General features: G+C 40.2%; 1 protein-coding gene across 2 annotated transcripts in view; it reads right to left on the bottom strand.

Annotated features, from left to right (window-relative positions):
* The window catches only part of DNAJC6 (DnaJ heat shock protein family (Hsp40) member C6), a 185,555-nt gene continuing 163,000 nt past the window's right edge, over positions 1-22,555 (bottom strand). Inside the window, exons 13-19 of one of the 2 annotated variants that reach the window (XM_049879500.1) lie at positions 20,044-20,178; positions 13,707-13,775; positions 12,022-12,141; positions 8,581-8,844; positions 5,827-5,969; positions 2,794-2,970; positions 1-1,609 (exon numbers count right to left, since the gene is read on the bottom strand). In XM_049879500.1, coding sequence (XP_049735457.1) covers positions 1,508-1,609; positions 2,794-2,970; positions 5,827-5,969; positions 8,581-8,844; positions 12,022-12,141; positions 13,707-13,775; positions 20,044-20,178 — 1,010 coding nt within the window. In that variant the 3' untranslated portion in view covers positions 1-1,507. Of the gene's footprint in view, positions 1,610-2,793; positions 2,971-5,826; positions 5,970-8,580; positions 8,845-12,006; positions 12,142-13,706; positions 13,776-20,043; positions 20,179-22,555 lie in introns of both variants that reach the window. The other variant, XM_049879501.1, reaches the window with a different exon arrangement.

The raw sequence follows: 22,555 nt of genomic DNA, 5'->3' as shown, positions 1-22,555 counted from the left end.
ATTTTTGACATGCTGCTTTTCTGGTACAGTTTGCCACAAGAAAATTAGAATAGAAACAAAAAATGATTGTCGTTTAAAAACAACTTTGGAAAGCTTTTCACAATATTGAGTATAAACCTTTAAGATTAGCATGGAAATCTTTTTGCCCATTTGCTTTGCATATGTATAATATGCACACTATGTATGTGAACCCCAAAACTGACATACTAGGGTCACAGGATACAAACTGCTTAGCACTCAGAATGACAAACAGCCAAAACACTGAAATCCAGCCGGTCTAAGGTCTGGAAGGGTTTCATTCTTGCTTTGCTCTCACAGATGTCCCTGTGTGAATGTTGTTCCTTTGAACCTCCAACTACTTTTAAAATAATAAACCCTGCTTATTAATCCAAGTGGTCCAGATTCACCAGGTGGAGTTGGGTATGGAACCTGGTTCCTCAAAGCAAAATACTGACAAGACATCTGAGCTGGTCTGAAGGTGAGCACAGCTCTCACGCAACTGCACATTTCTCAGGCCAGGTGTTCGGCGTTGTCTTCTTCGATTCTCTTACCGTAACCACTCACAAGCCATGAGAATACTGAGTCCATATTGGACAGCAGTCCTGATAAATTGTGAATGGGCCAAACTGCTTCCCAACCTGTTTCCAGCTAAGAACACTGTTGGCTAAGCAAAAGAAGAGCATCAAGCCTGACGGCAAAATTAGAAGTTTCTTTCAAGTTGAGTTTAGAGTTGTTATGCTATTAAGACTTTTTTTTTCTTTAATCAACCACAGTCTTCTGAAGGGAATGGAAGGTAGTAGCCCAACCCTTTGACAAGGAATAAATATTTTGACATTTGAAGAGTTCCTATTTTCTTTAGCGAATGTTTTCACTAATTTTTCATTTAACCAGGAACAGACAATGGTAATCAATGGATTGTTGTATAATCACTTCCCACAATTCCGGTTCTTTTACATTTGTTAGTCCTCTTGACCAAAAGAAGTGTACAGTATACTAAAGGCCGTAGTAAATTTCCATTAAAAACAAACAAACAAAACAGAAAAACCTGCTGGTTGTGTTCCTCAAGTCTCTGTAGCCATTGCTCAAATTACATCTTTTCAAGAAAATCTAAAAACCATTATTTAAAAGCATCATGTAATTCTATTATCTTAACTTCCTTTGTTTAATCTTATCCTCAATGAGATGGCTCTTATGCCTTTTGTGTCCTCTATTTCCATTTCTCTCCGGCAAAATGCTGAGTAGGCTCCCCAGAGGGCAGGCTGGAATGCTATAACTCTTCAAGGTCATCTCACTAAAAGTTCCTCTCATGCTCTGGACATTTTATGCTGGGGGCTTCGAGCAACCAAACATCCACATTCCTTACCAACAAGGAATTAATTCACGAATAATTTAACAGTTTAGTATGGGAAATGTGTTACTGGAATTTTTGGTTCATGGCGAACACCTCAATTGTGACACACACTAAGCATTAGCACAGGTCTGCAGCAGAGATGGGAAAGCTCAATAATTAATACAAGGGCTTTTGGCCTTGATTTTCGAATTCAGACCAGGCGTCATTCAGTTCCATGAAAATCATCTTTGCATATTGTTCGTAGGGTTGCCCAGTAGCCTACAGAAAGAACAAAGACATGTTAGATGCCACAGACCAATATTTATTTATATTCAATTTTTTACTGCTAATGTATGAGCTCTGAGTAATTGAATTTTTTAATCAGGCCATTCCTCTTTTCACAATTTATGTGAGCCTAATTTTTTTTTTTTTTTTTAATGACTATGACCTCCCCAGAACATACCCCACTAGAAATTCACCCATGGTGGTGATAATAAGTTGAGGAATACAAAACAGAGGACTCCTGGTGGGTACCAAATATGCATCTTCATTCTCCAGAAGTAGCTACCGACATGATAAGGGTTCCTGGCAGCCTATCTCCAATTGATTGTATTTCTAAACTCCCATTTTTCTCATTTCTAAAAGAAGTAAGTTCTTTGAGACCCATAATAGTTTTGGGATTTTTCTGGGCTCCCATTCCTTTTTCTCTTTTGAGTCATCAAAACTCATGTAGTAAAGTCATTTCTCATTAATCCTTCTATTCAGACTAGTCACAAAAAGTAAAAAAAAAAAAGATGAAAATCAAATTCAAGCATGTGTTCCCAAGCGGCACTTCAATCACAGCCTCAGGTATAGTCCATATGACAGCAAGATGACTCACTTCTGTCTGGGATGTTTCTATGTATTACACATAGTTTGAACTTTCATAGTTTTTCAACTCAGCCATGAGGTATTTGAAGTTTCTGACAATATACATCACTTACATGTGTATACAGTTCGAGGAAAACATAAACTGGTATAATTAGCATAGCGATTAATTTGTTCCATTTTGAATATTCTATTGTCTCTCTCCAGTTTTCACAAATGCATTCTAAGCCTCTATTACTACAATCCTGGCTGCATATACTGCTTTATCTCCAAGCAGAAGAGCTTTCTTCTGTCCAGCTCTTAGCTTATCCTTATCACTATAAGAGGCTAGGACACAACTGACATCTGAGCCCTGAAAATTTGGTCACTAGTGAATCTAACACCTAAGTAAAGCTCCCGTTCTGTCATTTGTAATAGTTTGATTTATTTTTACCCACTTCGTGAAGTATAACTATTTGTTTAAATATCCAGTTTTACCTAATGGATTTTTATATTAATTAAATGTCTTAGACAACCAGCATACTGAAAGTATGATGTTCATAAAATAAACGAAATTAAGACAGGACGAATAATACAACATGCCAGGTTACACTCACTTTATCCGGGTGTACCACCAGGACAGCCTTCCTGTACACCTTCTTCACCTGCTCTGGCGTTACCAGGTCTGCCATGCCAACTGGCTTCCACTTGGTCTCCCCAGCCCACAGCACGGTGTGCATTGTAGAGAGAAGTGCTCTGATGTTTCTTTCTTTGCCTTCAATCCATTCCAGAATCTGTGAGTGCAGGGGGAATTCAGAAATTCAAATGCTTTCTAGTCCAGAAGGTCTCCACTGGGACTTTGGAGACTCCTTCTGCTCCAGTGACATTAAAGTACTTGGGCTTCCGGCATACTTTAAACTGTTCCCTCTACCTAGAATGCTTTTCCACCTTACACCTCCTGCCATGCTGATCTGGTTAATTCACCATAATCCTTCATATGCTTGCTCAAGAATTTCATACCTTTAGCCTTTGACAGTTTGAATTTCCTCCTCCCTGGCCCCCCGAGTTAATTAACCAAAATCAAACCCATTGCCCTCAGGTAGATTCCGACTCATAGCAACCCTCTAAGACAGAACCAAACTGCAGATTCCCACATCTTTCTCCCCTGGAGCAGCTGGTGGGTTCAAACTGCTGACCTTTCAGTTAGCAGCCAAGTACTTAACCACTAAGCCACCAGGGCTCCTTCCAGAGTTAATTACTCCCTCCTAAAGTATAAATTCCATGAGGGCACATACCATATCTGTTTTGTTTCCTGCTATCTAGTGGAGCCCTGGTGGTGCAGTACTTAAGAGCTTGGGCTACTAACCAAAAGTTCAGCAGTTTGAATCCACCAACCACGCCGTGGCAGCCCTATGGGGCAGTTCTACTCTGTCCTATAGGGTCACTATGAGTTGGAACTGACTCAACAACAATGGGTAGTACAGTGCCTGATGCACAGACACACTCAATGAATATTTCTTGAAAAAACAATAAGTTCTCTGGGTTACTCTACCTTATACACGTTTCTATCATAATATGTGTTGCATTTTATTGCGATTATCTGTGTGTTTGTCTTGCCCTGCCATTAGGCAGAGCTCCTTGAGGAAAGGTACCGTTTCTTACATATCATTGTATCTCAGGAACCAAACAATATGCCTGGCATAGAGAGGGGCTAAAAATATTGGTTAAATGCATTCATTCATTAAAGTCATTCATAGGTCCCTGGGTGGCACGAACTGTACTCAGCTGGTAAGCCAAAGGTTGGTGGCTCATACTCATACAGTGGCTCCACAGAAGAAAAGGCCTGGTGATCTGCTTCTGTTAAGATGACAGCCAAGAAAACCCTACGGAGCAGCTCTGCCCTGTCATATGGGGTCACCAGGAGTCAGAATTGACTCAATGGCATAAGACAACAACAACATTCAAAATATAAACACTCATAGTTTGAACAAATGAGGTGACTGAAGGGTTCGCAACAAAGAACCAGCACTTAGCACGTAACAGTAGTTAAATGAGTACCTGTTATTGAATGAATAGTTTAGAAATGGTTAATGATGGCTACTCTCCTGCATATAATAAGTACTCTTTACCTGTTAGATAATCAAGCATGGTTTAAAAGAAACAAACAACCTTCTTTTATAGAAAAGAACTGCCAAACTGTTAGAGTTTACCTAAGGAATGTCTTCAGGCAGCAAAGGTTATATAGACGGAAAGTGAAGTTTTGCAAGGCAATAGAAAAATTGTGACCTTGTGTGACAGGAAAAGCAAATGTAAATGAAGGGTCCCCCACAGTACTCAAAAACACCAAAGAATCCAGATGCCTACAACAGATGTTTGAATCTCTCTGGAAATTATGGAGAAAAATAGTAGTTTTTAAAAAATATATTCTTCAAATATATATATATATATATTTGGAGTCCTGGTGGCACAGTGGGTAAGAGCTCAGCTGCTAACCGAAAGGTCAGCAGTTTGAATCCACCAGGTGCTCCTTGCAAACCCTATGGGGCAGTTCTACTCTGTTCTATAGGATCGCTATTAAGTTAGAATAAACGTGACAGCAATGTGTTTTTATATATATATATTTATATATTTTTAAAAATGTGTCATATTCAATGCTTTGCTAGTCCTGGTTTTGGAGCTGCTTAAAAAAAAAATTTTTTTTTTTTTTTTTTAATGCAGGAACAGATCCTCAATCTTCCAGTTTGTTATAGTGCCAGCATATCTAGTACTTCATCACACAGGGACCAACCTCCCCATCTGTGAAGAGCATTCTAACTCTCTTGATCTTTGCAAACTCACACTGTTCATCAACAGAACTGCCCTTCTCTTTCCAAGCTCACCTGTGTCCACCTGGCTGCAAAATGTCCTTATCTATGAATTAACAGCCATTTACTACTCATCTTTGAAGTAAGTGGGTTAAATTCACAGGTTTGCAAACAATGAGAAACATTTTTTTCTCCAAATGAAATATTACGTAGACTTCTAGAACGAAAAAAAAGATAAAAGTGGAAGTTCTCTGGTTCAAAGTGAAGAGAGGCACTGGGGAAACCCTGATCCATACCTCCCCTTAGCCTCTCCTGCCTCCACTTCCCCATACCAGCAGATCTAATGTCACACAAGTTGGTGATTCCTACGTACAAATAAACATTTCCCTATCAACACCAACAACAAAAATGTGGGCTTCAGCCAATCTGCTCTGATATAAAGCTCTTAAGGCAGAAAGAGACAGCATAAATAATGCATCCTTCTTCCTACCAACTAGTCAGCTATCTTTAGAATCTGAATACCATCTGAATAAGGAAATCACCTCTTAAAGAGTGTTATCTCCCATTTGAACATTTCAATAAACAAAGGAAATCTGTGTTACCACATCGCGGTATAAAATGTATTTTATGAAAGAAGTTAAACAGCATATGCAACCCTCCCCAAAGCTACTCTGCTGTATTAAAGGGTAAGGCTGTACTCAGATCACAGCTCTGGGGACCAACTGAAATACCGTGGTCACCAGAAATCTACCACGGTGCCTTCTACACGTTAGTTTCCACACTGATGGCTCCATGCACATGACCTTGTCATACAGGATGATCACACTGGGTGAGGGCTTGACTCACCTTTAATTTCTCAGGATCCATTTCCTTAGCCATTTCCTCCTTTCTCATCTCAGCTATTGTTCGAGGCCCCTTTTTGTCTTTGTGTGCATTAAAGCCTTGACCAGAGAGCAGGTCTTCAAAGTCAGCTGCTTTTTGTTTCCCTTCTGCAATATGATTTTTGAAAATCATTATAGGTTTTACTTTTAAACATGATATTGTCTTATCTCAGAACACTTAAAGTTTTCAAATTTCTTTCACATACATTAAACCCCTTAATCTTCACACTTAACACTGTGAGTAGGGTAAGAGACTGTCATGCCCATTTTACAGATGAGGAAAATGAAGCCTGAAGAACTTAAGAGACCAGTACAGACTCATATAACATGGCCATGGCAACACTAAGATTTAGGGCTGGATAGTTAGACTAAATCTAGTTCCCTTTCTGCTGTACCACCTTTTATAGCTGAGGATACCCACGATTTCCCCAGGTCATACAACTAGTTAGTAGCAGCAATGGGACTAGGACTGTGTTTTTCACTTGAAATCAAGGGGAAGCAAATACTGGATACACATGCCACCACTGCTCACACCCAGCTGACAATTTTAGTCACTCATAGTGCTCTGAGTCTGGTTGTAGCCTCACAGTCTTCCTCAACTTGTTTGGAGGGGCAGCCTAGCATGGTGGCAAAGAGCAAAGACGCTGAAGCCAGACTCCCTGAGTTAGAATTCTAGCTCTGCCGTTTATTAGTGATGGGGCTTTGGGCAAGTTACTTATCATCTCTGTGCCTCAATTTCCTCATCTGTAAAACAGGGACAATGCTAATAATATTACCTACCCCATAGAGTTGTTGTAAGAATTAATGGGTTAATGTTTTAAGGTGTTTAGAATGGTGCCTGGCTATTTAAATGTTTGTTAAATTAAAGCAAAACAGAGTTAAAACACAGCATTCCATGCAACCAATGCCAATCAAGCAAAGTTGGAATATCCACTGGCCATCTCTAAATCATATGACTTTCTGGACGCTCGCTCACACATGCACACATTAAAATCTAAGTACTACAAGGCTAGGGATTTTGTCCGTCTTGTTCACTGCTGTATCCCCAACGCTGAAGATGCTCTGTAAATGTCTCCTGACCGAGGGCACGCATCCCACATTCACCAAAAACAGAAATGGAGAGGAAGCCACATGACTGTATGGGATTGTACAAGGAATCTCTCCTGCTAACCAAAGAACAATGTGATATTACATGTTCCCAACAAAAGAATTCCCATCATGTTAGTACTGTGAGAAGGCAAGCATGACACCTGCGTCACAGCCAGTAGAGTGTGGTGGCTAAGAACAGTGGTCCTGAGGGAGAGCCAGTGTTTGGGAAGGAGGGAGTTTCTGATAATGGCGTTGGGAAATTTGGCATCAATTAAGGGTAATGATTGCACAACAAGAATAACATAACTGGTATTACTAAGTTGTACACCTGAAAAATGTTGAATTGGTAAATGCTATATATAACAATTTTAAAACAGACAAAGAACAAACAGCAGGGCTCCTCGAACCAAACTGCCTAGGATCAAATCCCATTCTGTCACTTGCAAGCTTTATGAACTTAGGAAATTACTTTATCCATCTGTACCACAGATTCCTCGCCCCACAACCTGGGGTTGTTTTGAATATTATATGAAACATTACATGAAAAGTGCTTACAATAGCAGCGGGCACACAGCAAACACTCAACACACAGTCCCTACAACTACTGGGAAGAGTAGAACTGCCTTTTCCATCTTCCACAGAGAGAAAGGCTACTCCCTCCTCACTTCTTTCTAGGGGATGGTCAAATCAATTGAAATGTACAATGCATCATAATAGGGCTTTTAACAAAGGCGAATTTAACCATGGCTGCTATACAAAACATATTTCTTTCTACCCATTGTCGGGAATCTCATCCAGAGTATTCATCAGCCCTAGTTGTTAGCCCACTTTGTGCTCTTTAACTCTGCTCTCAGAAGAGAGGAAAAACTCATCACAGGTGTCCTGCTTATCTCAGGAACATCCACAAACCAGAGCATACCTGTTGAAACGCGTTGCCGTTGAGTCAATTCCAACTCATAGCGACCCTAAAGGACAGGGTAGAACTGACCCATAGGGTTTCCAAGCAGTACCTGGTAGATTTGAACTGCTGACCTTTTGGTTAGCAACCATATCTCTTACCCACTAAGCCACCAGGGTTTCCAAAACCAGAGCATAAGAAGAACCAAATGTCCAAGACACATACAGTCCTCCAATTACTATCCAAGGGCAAATCTGAATACGGTGCTTGAAAGGTTTCAAATCTTTCTCCAGAAGAATAACAGCCCCAAGATTCATCCACTCCTATCCATTCCATATCCATCTAGTGCCTACTATGTGCCAAGCACCATGCTACGTGCTAATGATAATGTGGTAAATAAGACAGTCCCTGCCCTCCATCTGGTCTCAGTGTGGAGAGAAACAGACAAGTGGGCCAGCAACTATGAAAAGGATAAGTGTTAGGAGTTTGGATACCCAAGGTACTCTATGCCAAGCATTGGGACTGAGGACCATGTTGTGTTTCTACAACTATAGCAAAAACCAAACCAAACCCCTTGCTGTCAAGTCAATTCTGACTCATAGCGACCCTATAAGAATGTCTCAAACACTACCAGAATTGTTCTCGGTCTCCTTCCTCAGACATAAATATGCAGGTAGTAGGACAATACAGACAAGCCCACCCTATAGCCAAGCCCCATGCCATCACCCTTACCCAAATTAGTTGCTCCTTTCCCACGTTCATTCTGGCCCCCAGGCATGGCCGAGAAGCTCACATTGTAGTTGGGTCGGTTCTGTGGTGATGAGTGGGGCATGCTGGGCTGTGGCTTGGACTGTGACTGCTGCCAGCTATAGCCACCACCCTGCTGCCACCCTGCACCCATAGGCTGGGGAGATGCCTTCTGTGGTGAGCTAAGAGGCGGAAATCCTCCACCCAATCCAGTTGGTGTGGTGGGTTTACTGGCAAATGAAGAACTACCTACAAAAAAAGAGAGAAAGGCGGTAATACTATTTGAGCGGCCTCTAACTCTTGTGTCCCAAGATATTGTTTGTAATGACTTAGTGGAAATTGCCTTGGCTGATAGAATACTTAACATTCTTAATAGTTAAAAAATTTTCAGGAACATATATTGTTCAATTTAATCCCCACAATGACATTATTAGGCATGTATTAATAATCCCTTTTTTTTTTTTAGGTGAACAAACTGCAGCTCAGAGCAGTTAACTGATGTTCTCAGACTCATAGACACATGTGGCAGACGTGAGACTTGAATCCAGGTCTCTGAGTCCAAGCCAGGGGAACCCTCCCTGACTCTTCCCGCTGTGCATCCCTTCCTCCCCACCACTTTCTCGGCAGATTCTATGACTTCACTGGAGAGAAAACAACCAAGTGACAAGGACAGGTAATAAAACAGAGTAAGTTCATTCATTAAGGGGCCACTAAAATACTGGTTTTTTGGTTTTAAAACATAAATTATTAGGATTAATTGCTGTTTGTTACAAGCAAAAGCATGGTTAGCTTTCAAGAGTAAATAAAGATGTCTTGAAATTTCACAAGGAGGTTTCAATTTCACACTTCTTGCATTTTATTGCAAGACAGCAAACTCAGCCAATATTCTGACAACTTTGATCAAGACAAAGGATCTTATTCAAGCTTTAAAAAATGATATTACTTTATGCCAGGAATTTAAATAGAATCCTGATTTCATAATCTTCTAATTTTTAAGCGCATACTGAACACACACTGGGCTATTTCCAAAATATTCTGAAGACCAGCTGTGGCTTATGTTTAAAGAGGTAAAGTAAGAAACTGAAATGACGTGATCTTTCAGGCAATGAGGTGATTTTTCATGCAACGAGCCCGAAGTAGCATTGATAAAATAACTAACATTTATATAGCTCCTTAGACTTTACTAAATGTGTTTATGTACATGGCTGCCTTCCACCTATACCACACCCCTAGGAGGTATGTAGTATTTTTGGCTCCACTTTAAAGATGAGGAAGCCAAAGCTCAGAAAGGTTTACTGACAAGCTCGTGATCACAGAGCTAGTTAATGGAGCTGGGACTTGATAACAGAGTCCCTAACTCCAAATCTCGTGCTCACTTGCTATACTGTCCCTCATTAGGCTGACCTCTAATCCTTCCACAAATCCCTTACACAACAACTCTTCCCTTACTGTCCCTTTCTTCTGTAGATATATTTTCTCTCTATTCTGATCCTGGGACTCCTCTTTTCTTCCCCACTGGGAATGTTGTATAATGGCCACTGGGCTTGTCCATCTGAGTTTGAGTCTCAGCTCTATCACTCATTCATGTGCATCGATTCATTGGTTCATATATTCATTCAGTCAGAATTTGTTGAGCACCTACTCTGTGCCAGGTACTGTGCTCAGCACTAGGAATATAGCTGAAAACAAGCTAGACAGAATCCTTGCTCTTCTGAAACTGGGTAAAAAACTTCACCTCTTTGAGTCTCAGTTTCTTCATCTGTGAAATAAAAATACACCTACATCATCAGTCTGCTGTAAAGACACAACGGCCCTGTGAAAGTGCTTCACAAACGCTGAATTAAGAGGGATTAAATATTATAAAATAATGCAAGTTCACGTGCACAGCACATGCCTGCTACGTCATAACCAGCTAATCACTGCTTAACCAGTTGCTGTCAAGTTGATTCCAACTCATGGTGACCCCAGGTGTGTTGGAGTAGAATTGTGCTTCGTAAGGTATTAAATGGATGATTTTTCAGAAGTTGATCACATACAGGCCTTTCTCATAAGGGCTTAATAAATAGGACAAGGTGATGACAGGGCTTGTACTTTGAAGCCTGGCATTGTCCCCTCTCAGCATGAAACTCAGAGCATGACGCCTCTCTCCATGTGACCCTGGGCCCTCCTGCCAACACACCTAACACACCTAACCGCACATCAACACACCTAACACTGAGTTTTCATTCTGTATTAGAGTCTCATTTTATATTTTTAAGAATGCTTAATATTTTTTAATATCAGACAGAATATACATGTTTCCTATTTAAAATTTTTATAAATATGGAAAAGTCTAAAAAACTAAAATAAACTCCATATTCTCACCACACTTTTTTATTTATTCATTCTGTTATGGAACACTTGGGCATTTTCTAAATCCCAGGCTGCAGATACAGTGGTGAAAAGGCTGACCTTCCTCTCATGGGGCTCACAGCGTGCTAGAACTTTCTGGTATCTACCCTTTTACTCATGTTAAGCAATTCTTATTGTTAATGCAGAGAGCTGAGTGAAATACAAAGCAGTAGCCAAACTCTGAGGCCACTGCTATCCCTACTAAAAGCTAAAGCAGTGGTTCTCCAACTTGGCTGCATATTAGAATCACCTGGGGAGCTTTTAAGTCCCTGGGTGGCACAAATGGTTTGCCCTCAGCTACTAACCTAAGGTTGGCTGTGCAAACCTACCCGCAGCACTGCAGAAGAAAGGCCTGGTGATCTGCTTCCATAAAGATTAAAAAAATATTACACCCAAAAAAACCCTATGGAGCAGCTCTACTCTGTAACACATGCGGTCACCATGAGTCAGAATCAAATCCAGGCAATCAGGTTTTTGTTTTTTTTAAATACCCAACCCACATCTCAGGCCAATTAAATCAGATTATCTATGGGAGGGACTAACGTTTTGGTGTTTGTATCAGAACTGTTTAATGTAAAAATGACACTGTCTTTTGTCTCTTCTGAATAGCTGCTATATTTTTTGGTAGTTTAATTTTTACTCTCAGAACCCTTGCATAGCAGTGAAAAACTTCTGGTTTGTAGCCCTTGTTCAGACACCAAATCTACCAGACCAGCCTCCTCTCTCATTTCTGTACGTGTCACCTTTGCTGCCGCCAATCTCTGTCGTCAGATACTCCTTGAGGCTCTAACTTTATTCTATTTACTAGTCCAAAATTAGGCATTCAGAAGTGGATTAATAAGTGTTATTTATAACCCAATACTTGATGCCTGTTTTGTTTGTTTGTTTTTAAACCAATCTCAGGTTTCAGAGTATAGCTTAAGGATGCATAGTCCTAGGTGAAAATACCAGCTCACTATGACACCAAAGATTTAGATCTGAGGCTTTGTAGCCATAAGTAAATGTTATTTTTATCTTAACCTGCTAAGTTTGTACCAAGTGCCCCAAGGTCGGCAAAAGGATCCAGAGTCTGGGGTTTATTTTGATGGGTGGGAGTGCCATGCGAAGATCCTGTTGGGCTGGTGGCAGCTGACTTGCTTCCCATTCCAAAACCTCCTGTGAAGGGAACAAGATCATTGAAAATGAGGTAGTTGTTCAGGGCTAAAATTCAGAATTCCAGAGCTATTGCCCATCTTGTCTCCAGGACAGGGTTGAAAGATGTGTAAGAAGTTGCTAGACCCTGTTTCTCTGACTTGGGTGAGAATGATGGCCTGCAGCAGGGACAAGGCATAGAAAAGACACCTGCTGTTTCCTGACCACACCTGTGAGCTGTTATATCCAATGTTTACCTCTCATGTTACCTCAGTTCATGCTTTCTTATAGGCTTTGCCATCAGACCTGGATCTGAATTCTGGCTCTGCCACTTCCTAGCAGAGTGACCTTGGGGATGTTGTTTAATTTCCCTGAATGTCAAAATTTTCTCATTGGTAAAAAAGAAGAAACATCAATGGCTTCAGAGAGTTGTTTTGATGAGCACATAGTGTATGAATCTGTGTGTGCGTGTTTCTGTGTGGTTGTATGGATCTGTGTGAATGTGTATGGATCTGTGTGTGTTTGTATGGATATGTGTGTGCTGTGCACATGTGTATGGATCTGTGTGTGGTGTGCCTGTTTCTATGTGTGTTTGTATGGACCTGTGTTTGTGTGCATGTGAATGTATCTTTGTGTATTTCTGTGCATGTGTATGGATGTGTGTGTATTTATGTGCATGTGTATGGATCTGTGTATTTGTGTGCATGTGTATAGATCTGTGTGTGTGCGTACATGTGTATGGATCTGTGTGCATCTGTATGGATCTGTGTGTGTATTTACGTGCACGTGTATGGACCTGTGTGTTTGTATGCACGTGCACGGATCTGTGTGTGTTTGTGTGCATGTGTACAGATCTGTGTGTGTGTGTTTGTATGCATGTGTACAGATCTGTGTGTGTGTGTACATGTGTATGGGTCTGTGTCTGCATATTTCTCTGTGTGTGTATGGATCTGTATGTATCTGTGTGCATGTGTATGGATCTGGGTATGTGTTTGTGTACATGTGTACGGATCTGTATGTGTGTTTCTGTGTGTGTATGCAACTTGCAGAGGGTTGGGAACACAGTCATACAAAAAAGCTTTCAATAAATGCCACAGTAGCCAGAAGGAAGAGACCTTATTTGTTACAGACAAATCCAACCCTGAAACAAGTACTCCCTGAAGAAGGAAGACTGTTCATACTCACTCAGCACCTGCTACATATTAGACTTTTATATAAGTTATTTCACTTAAACTTCAACAACTATTTGGAACAAGAATAATTATCCCCATTTACAGATAAGAGAACTGAGGCTAGGACTTGTCAAAAAGTGGTAGGGTCAGATATATACTTAGGTCTGTCTGATTCTATTATCAAGGCAGAAATTCAGCAAATGGGACTTAGAAAAGTTAAATAACATATAGTATGTAACACTATCATGTAATCAAGTACAATGGGAAAAGCTTGGCCAGAATGAGTCTTCAGAAAAAATCAACACAAATTCCATGGGTGGACTATGATGCTGTGTAGGTACTCACTTCACACTGTGTGAAGGGTTATGCTGTTGCAATTGGTTAAATATGTACAAAAAATAACCTGCTGATCTTTACCTGCTTTAGCATGCCAGTCCCAGCCTCCTGAAACATCTGGTTGAATGTTCACAGCAGGTGTACTAGAAGCTGCAAATGGGGAGAAGAAAAAAGAATAAAAATAAGATAGCTCAGAATCCACCTTCTTGAGTTCATACAGGAAAATGCCATCTCTTCCACAAAGCCTGCGTGACCTCCCAAGGGATTCCTTCCTTCCTCTGGGTTCCCACAGCGCTCTTTGACACTTGATATTTTGTGCCTTCATCCATGGTATTCACACGTGGCTTGGCAGAAACTATATCATTTGTCCCTGTTCCTTCTTTGACTCACCTATTTTTTTACCTCCATATCCATCGTATAATATGTGCTCAATCCACTTTGAATTATAATTGTGTATATGTCTGTTTTCATTAAATTGTGAGTTCCTCAAAGGCAAGAACTATCTTATTCATCTTTGCGTGTCCTGCTTCTACACTTATGGACAATAAGAGGAAAAAACCACTTTAACTCAATTCACCTGAGCTTGACATTAACAAGTATACCACAGGCATTTCTTGGAAAGGAAAGAGGAGAGGGGGTTAGTCGGTAGTTTGGGGCAAATGGATGAGTAGTGATTTGAAATGGAGCAGGCAGAGCAGACGCCATTGAAAAGGTGACATTTGAGTTAAAGACTTAGCCTATGTCACTGCATCCTTTCTTCCCTGAGTAACCAACAACCAAAGAGGAGACTCTTTTAAGTGGACACTACTCATGGGTGAGAGGTGAATTTCTTTTACATAGTCCTATGGACCCACTTCAAACAATTTGGATTAAAAACCAGGAAATCATCCATGAAGGTTGTTTCTGGGCTTATTTCTCTTTTCTACCCAAGTTATACTTTGCCCAGTGTTGCACAACTCATTTCCTTTTGTATTTGCATGGCTGCAGTGAAGTCAAGCTAATGACTAGACTGCTCTGACAGGGATCACAATAGAGGGTCCTAGACAGAGCTGGAGAAAAATGTAGAACAAAATTCAAAGTCACAAAAAAGGTGGGTTTACTGGTCTGACAGAGACTGGACAAATCCTGAGAGTATGGCTCCCAAACACCCTTTAACTCTGTACTGAAGTCACTCCTGAGGTTCACCCTTCAGCCAAAGATTAGACAGGCCCATAAAACAAACAATAATACACGTAGCTCAACCAAGTACACAAGACTAAATGGACACACCAAACCAGGGACAAGGATGAGAAGGGGACAGGAAAGCTGGACAAATGGAAATGGGGAACCCAAGGGCTTGAATGGGAGAGTGTTGACACATTGCAGGGTTGGCAACCAATGTCAAGAAACAATATGCGTATTAATTGTTTTATGAGAAACCAATTTGCCTGTAAACCTTCACCTAAAGAATAAAAAAAATTTTTTTTTAAATGCATCACCATCTAGGTAGAGGTCAGTGATGTTCAACAGCCTTCAAAGTTAGGAACAAGCTATAATTCTCTAGCTCAAAGCACTTCTCCTTCACTGAAGATCTCCAGTTTTAATCAGTACTACCCTATTTTACACAGATAATGCACACCTTCTACGTTTGTTTGCCAGCCATGCCCTCCCTGTGCAAGGTATGTTCCTAAGTACACTATGCAAATATTTTACAACACTATGTGAAACAAAAAACTGGCATAGTGGTGCTTATGAAAATACCTCACAGGGGGAGGGGGCAGCTGGCAAATAAACATAGAAGGCGTGTGTTATTTGTGTAAAATATGGTGCATACATGAAACGCTTTCGCACTTACAGATGTGATTACTATTCTTTCTACACAACATAAGTCTCTAACATTGAAATACAATGTAGGCCAAATAGGTCATTTTTAATTATCTAGTAGCTACATTAAAGAAAATAAGAATAAACAGGTAAAATTAATTTTAATAATCTATATTTAATCCAATATATCTGAAATATTATTTTAACATGTGATAACGAAATATTTTATATTCTTTTTCATACAAAGTTTTGAAACCTGGTGTGTATTTTATAATTAGATTACATCTCAAATCAGACTAGCTACATTTCAAGTACTCAACAGCCACATGTGGTTAGGGGCTGTTGGACAGAACGGCTCTAATACATTAGGGTGATGTATCCCAAAGCTTTTTTCTGAGAAATATGAATTTTGTGGAATGTTAGTATCATATGTTATTAATTCTAAGACATATAATTTTTTCACATTTCAAATATTTCTTCAATCAGATGCACCTTCCAGTCAATTAAAAGTGGCAGTGTTTTTCCTATTGGTATATAAAATAATGATAGATTCTACAATAAGGGTGCTTTATGTCGCAGTGCACATAACTCTAATGCAAAAAAAAAAAAAGTTCCACAGTCAAAAAGTTTTAGGAAAGCTGAGTAAAACAAAGTTAAGCAGGTTTCTTTCCTTTAAGACGTTCTAGAGCTTTTATTATTTTCTTTTTAATTTTTTAAAATAATACTTCTTCGTGTTTTCAGTGAGTTTACATAGCAGTTTAGGTTCCCAATCAACAATTTCTACACAAATTGTTCAGTGACGCTGGTTACATTCTTCACAACGCATGAACATCCTCATTATTTCTGTGCTGGTTGTTCCATTTTTATTAATCTAGCTTCCCTGCCCCCTTACATTCTCATCTTTGGTTTAAAGTAATCGTTGACTGTCTGGAGCTTTTCATTTGTTGTCGTCGTTAGTTGCTTTTGAGTCAGCTCCAATTCGTGATGACCTTAGGTATAACATAACAAAACATAGCCTAGTCCTGCGCCATCCCGTCTGTCAGTTTGTCTTACTGTGGTGGCTTGTGTGTTTCTATGATGCTGGAAGCTATGCCACTGGTCTTTTAAATATAAGCAGGGAGACCGTGTGGACAGGTTTCAGCAGAACTTCCAGACTAAGGCAAACTAGGAAGAAAGGCCTGGCAATCTAGTTACAAAAATTAGCCAATGAAAACTCCATGGACACAACACAACCTTTAATTATGTACTGGTAATTTCCAAATCCCCCACGTGTCTGTCAGTTTGTCATACTGTGGGGGCCTGTGTGTTGCTGTGATGCTGGAAGCTATGCCACCAGTATTCAGATACCAGCAGGGTCACCCATGGAGGAGAGGTTCCAGCTGACCTTCCAGACTAAGACAGACTAGGAAGAAGGACCTGGCGGTCTACTTCTGAAAAGCATTAGCCAGTGAAAACTTTATGAATAGCAGCAGAACATTGTCTGATATAGTGCTGGAAGATGAGCCCCCAGGTTGGAAGGCACTCAAAAGATGACTGGGGAAGAGATACCTCCTCAAAGTAGAGTCGACCTTAATGACATGGATGGAGTAAAGCTTTCGGGACCTTCATTTGCTGATGTAGCATGACTCAAAATGAGAAGAACAGCTGCAAACATCCATTAATAATCGGAACCTGGAATGTATGAAGTATGAATCTAGGAAAATTGGAAATCGTCAAAAATGAAACAGAATGCATAAACATCGATATCCTAGGCATTAGAGAGCTGAAATGGACTGGCATTGGCCATTGTGAATCGGACAATCATATAGTGTACTACGCTGCGAATGACAGCTCGAAGAGGAATGGTGTTGCAATCATCATCAAAAAGAACGTTTCAAGATCTATCCTGAAGTACAATGCTGTCAGTGATAGGAACCATACACCTACAAGGAAGACCAGTTAATACGAATATTATTTAAATTTACGCACCAACCACTAGGGCCAAAGATGAAGAAAAGAAGATTTTTGTCAGCTGCTGCAGTCTGAAATTGACCGAACATGCAATCAAGATGCATTGATAATTACTGGGGACTGGAATGCGGAAGTTGGAAACAAAGGAGAAGGATCAGTAGTTGGAAAATATGGCCTTGGTGATAGAAACAATGCCAGAGATTGAATGATAGAATTTTGCAAGACCAATGACTTCTTCACTGCAAATACCTTCTTTCACCAACATAAACGGCGACTAAATATTTTTTATACACATGGACCTTGCCACATGGAACACACAGAAATCAAATTGACTACATCTGTGGAAAGAGATGATGGAAAAGCTCAATATCATCAGTCAGAACAAGGCCAAGGGCCGACTGTGGAACAGACCATCAATTGCTCATATGCAAGATCAAGCTGAAACTGAAGAAAATCAGACCGAGTCCACGAGAGACAAAATATCCCACCTGAATTTAGAGACCATCTCAAGAATAGATTTGATGCATTGAACACTAGTGACCGAAGACCAGACGAGTTGTGGAATGACATCAAGGACATCATCCATGAAGAAATCAAGAGGTTATTGAAAGGACTGGAAAGAAAGAAAAGACCAAGATGGATGTCAGAGGAGACTCTGAAACTTGCTCTTGAGTGTCGAGCAGCTAAAGCAAAAGGAAGAATTGATGAAGTGAAAGAACTGAACAGAAGATTTCAAAGGGCCTCTCGAGAAGACAAAGGAAAGTATTATTATGACATGTGCAAAGAACTGGAGATGGAAAACCAAAAGGGAAGAACACGCTCAGTGTTTCTCAAGCTGAAAGAACTGAAGAAAAAATTCAAGCCTCGAGTTGCAATAGTGAAGGATTCCATGGGGAAAATATTAAATGATGCAGGAAGCATCAAAAGAAGACGGAAGGAATACACAGAGTCATGATACCAAAAAGAATTAATTGATATTCAACCATTTCAAGAGGTGGCACATGATCAGGAAACGATGGTACGGAAGGAAGAAGTCCAAGCTGCTCTGAAGGCATTGGTGAAAAACAAGGCTCCAGGAATTGATGGAATATCAACTGAGATGTTTCAACAAACAGATGCAGCGCTGGAGGTGCTCACTCGTGTATGCCAGGAAATATGGAAGACAGCTTCCTGGCCAACTGACTGGAAGAGATCCATATTTATGCCTATTCCCAAGAAAGGTGATCCAAACGAATGTGGAAGTTATAGAACAATATCATTAATATCACACACAAGCAAAATTTTGCTGAAGATCATTCAAAAATGGCTACAGCAGTATATCGACAGGGAACTGCCAGAAATTCAGGCCAGTTTCTGAAGAGGACGTGGAACCAGGGATATCATTGCTGATGTCAGATGGATCCTGGCTGAAAGCAGAGAATACCAGAAGGATGTTTACCGTGTTTTATTGACTACGCAAAGGCATTCAACTGTGTGGATCATAACAAACTATGGATAACACTGTGAAGAATGGGAATTCCAGAACACTTAATTGTGCTCATGAGGAACCTTTACATAGATCAAGAGGCAGTTGTTCGGATGGGACAAGGGATACTGATTGGTTTAAAGTCAAGAAAGGTGTGCATCAGGGTTGTATTCTTTCACCATACCTATTCAATCTGTATGCTGAGTAAATAATACGAGAAGCTGGACTATATGAAGAACGGGGCATCAGGATTGGAGGAAGACTCATTAACAACCTGCGTTATGCAGATGACATAACCTTGCTTGCTGAAAGTGAAGAGGACTTGAAGCACTTACTAATGAAAATCAAAGACCACAGCCTTCAGTATGGATTACACCTCAACATAAAGAAAACAAAAATCCTCATGACTGGACCCATGAGCAACATCATGATAAATGGAGAAAAGATTGAAGTTGTCAAGGATTTCATTTTACTTGGATCCATAATCAACAGCCGTGGAAGCAGCAGTCAAGAAATCAAAAGATGCATTGCATTGGGCAAATCTGCTGCAAAGGACCTCTTGAAAGTGTTGAAGAGCAAAGATGTCACCCTGAAGACTAAGGTGCACCTGACTCAAACCATGCTATTTTCAATCACATCATACGCGCGTGAAAGCTGGATAATGAATAAGGAAGACCGAAGAAGAGTTGACACCTTTGAATTGTGGTGTTGGCGAAGAATATTGAATATACTACGGACTGCCAAAAGAAAGAACAAATCTGTCTTGGAAGAAGTGCGGCCAGAATGCTCCTTAGAGGCAAGGATGGCGAGACTGCGTCTTACATACTTTGGACATGTTGTCAGGAGGGATCAGTCTCTGGAGAAGGACATCATGCTTGGCAGAGTACAGGGTCAGCGGAAAAGAGGAAGACCCTCAAGAAGGTGGACTGACACAGTGGCTGCAACAATGAGCTCAAGCATAACAACAATTGTAAGGATGGCACAGGACCGGGCAGCGTTTCATTCTGTTGTGCATAGGGTCGCTATGAGTCGGAATCAACTCGACGGCACCTAAGAACAACAACAACAAATTTCCAAACGAAAGGTGTAATATGTAGTTTTTGCCCAGAAAGCATAAACAGGATGTTTTATATCTGAGCATTTACTGATACGTTGCAGAAAACTATGTTTTACTGAACACAATATAAAATACTTCCTTACCATGAACTGTAGGTGAAGGACTTCGTGTAGGCTGAAGGAAGGGGTCACTGGATGCACTGGATGTGTTCAGAAAAGAACCTAGCAAATCTTGACCTGATGGTTTTGAAGGTGCTCCAAACGGATCAAAAGTAGGACCTAAAAAACAAAGGGAAAAATGTATTCTTTTATCCTTTGAGTTCATTCAATAAATATTAAAGAGTTGGCACTATTGCCAGGCCCTCAGCAAAACACTTGAAAAATCAGGATGACGCCTGCCTCTCCGGATGCTCCACAGGACTGACCTATCCATAAAACATCCTCCAGGGATAAGAATGGATCCCAAGGATTTCTGACCACACAGGAATCACCTCATCTTTGTGGACAAAGGAAGAGCCCAAGTATATCTGTTAAATGAACCCTAAAGACTGTGTGAATAAGGGTATCTTTGGCTTTTGGTTATCTAAAGAGCATGAAATAGGTCAAGCAAGCTTACAAACTAGCGAACGGGATGAAGTCAACACAGATGAATCAGTAAGAGGCAAAACCAGGCTTAAATCATAGAGGGGGTTTAATAAAGACATGTTGAATGAATTAATAGAGAAATACGAGGCAGTGGGGCTCTGGTATTAAGATGAACAATAGGAAACCACACTGACCAGGCTTTGTTTTGACGGTCAAAAGAGAATAAAATGAGTATAACGACAAAAACTGGACTCTCATGTCTCATGTTCTACAGCACTCAAGCGTTGTTTCTGAAACACACTCCCTTTCAACCACTTGTTAGAAATTAGATAAGGGTAAATTTATGAATGAGCTAAGAAGATTAGAACAAAGTGGGAAGCCAAGGTTACCAGTAACAATGCAACAATAGCAAATATTGTGTAGTTTCTTAGGGTTTACATTGTCTTTCATAAAAAATACCACCATTGATCCTCAATATCACCCTGTCAGACAGAAGCAGTATTATTATCTTCAGGTGATGAAACTGAGACCGAAGTTCAAGTAAATAATAGGTCTGGAACTCATGCTCAGGTCTTCTGACTCCAAATTCCAGGAATATTTCCAAAGGTATATCACACGCCTCCCATGTGTGAAATGAACGTGAAGAAAACACTGCACAGCTGCATGTATGTAACTGGTCTTTAATTTCTCATTACTGGGCAAGGTACAAAACTCCTTTAGCAACCTATAGCAAGATGTCACTTCCTAAGCTTTGTGGTTAATGAGCTGATTACTTCCTAAAGTTGGACTGACTCATTCTAGGAATAGACAACTAGAATAAAATAAGTTAATGAATAAATCCAACTCTTAAAATCCAGGTAGGACAAATGGTTTAACATGTTTGCAGCCATCAATCACTGGAATAATAGTCTCCTAATATCACCGGGCAACACTGTAGCCTTGTGTGGTAGCAATGGTATCGACTGGGTGTCAGGTACTCTGCTACACAATTACATTCTTTACTTCATTTTATACTCACAAATTTTATCCCTTCTATAAAATGAGAACACTGAGATTTACAGAGGAACTGTGAGAGAACTTCGGGTAAATCCTTGTACATCTAGTTTTTACCAACTGAAGCCAATCAGTGGAAGATGCTAAAATCTCACCATTACTTGGTACACTTTTAACGTCAATTTATCTTAAATTGTTCCTGGGTGGTACAAACATCTAAGGCATTTAGCTGCTAATCAAAAGTTTGATGGTTTGAATCTACCCAGAGGTGCCTCAGTAGAAAGGCCTGCCAATGTACTTCTGAAAAATCAGCCACTGAAAATTCTGTGGAACACAGTCCTACTCTGACACACACAGGGTTGCCATGACTCAGAGTTGACTCAATGGCAAGTGGTTATGTTAAATTAGAGGCATTTTACCATAAACTGAAAGTGAACTACCCAACATCACATGAGAAGAGCTCAAAAGTTAGTCGTTAAAATAATGCTAATAGGTAGACATTAGTTCCATTTTACATCTACAGAGGTTAAGGTTTTTTAATAAGATTAAACAGTTAATGTTGGTTCTGGGATTCAAATCCAGGCCTTTGAATCTAGACCTAGTGTTCTTTCTACTCTTGAAAGTAGAACTAATTGAGTTCTTGACTTGGGTCTGCGATAATCAGCTGTACCTTCAGACAATCAACCAATATATCTAGGCCTCAATTTCACTACCTATAACTAAGGCACAGACTAAACCAGTGCTTAAGGCCCCTTCTTGCTCGGACATGGGAACAAAACTATGTGCATGGGCCTCTGATAAATTTAATTATCAGGAGTCATACAGGTCCATAGTCCTAAAACATGACCACGGAGTACTATGCTATCTTGGATCTTGGGGATTTCTTTCCTAACAAAGTTTTTACTCATTTTGGTGAGTTAGTAGCCTTGGCTTGGAATTCAGGGAGCCTGGATTCACACTGTCATGGATTCAATTGTGTCCCCCCAAAAATATGTGTCAACTTGGTTAGGCCATGATTACCAGTATTGTGTGGTTGTCCTCCATCCTGTGGTTGTAATTTTATGTTAAAGGGATTCGG

Source organism: Elephas maximus, chromosome 3 (assembly GCF_024166365.1).
Source record: "Elephas maximus indicus isolate mEleMax1 chromosome 3, mEleMax1 primary haplotype, whole genome shotgun sequence".
Taxonomy (NCBI): Eukaryota; Metazoa; Chordata; class Mammalia; order Proboscidea; family Elephantidae; genus Elephas; species Elephas maximus.
Note: the sequence above shows the minus strand (reverse complement) of the source record. Positions and strands in the feature narration are given on the sequence as shown.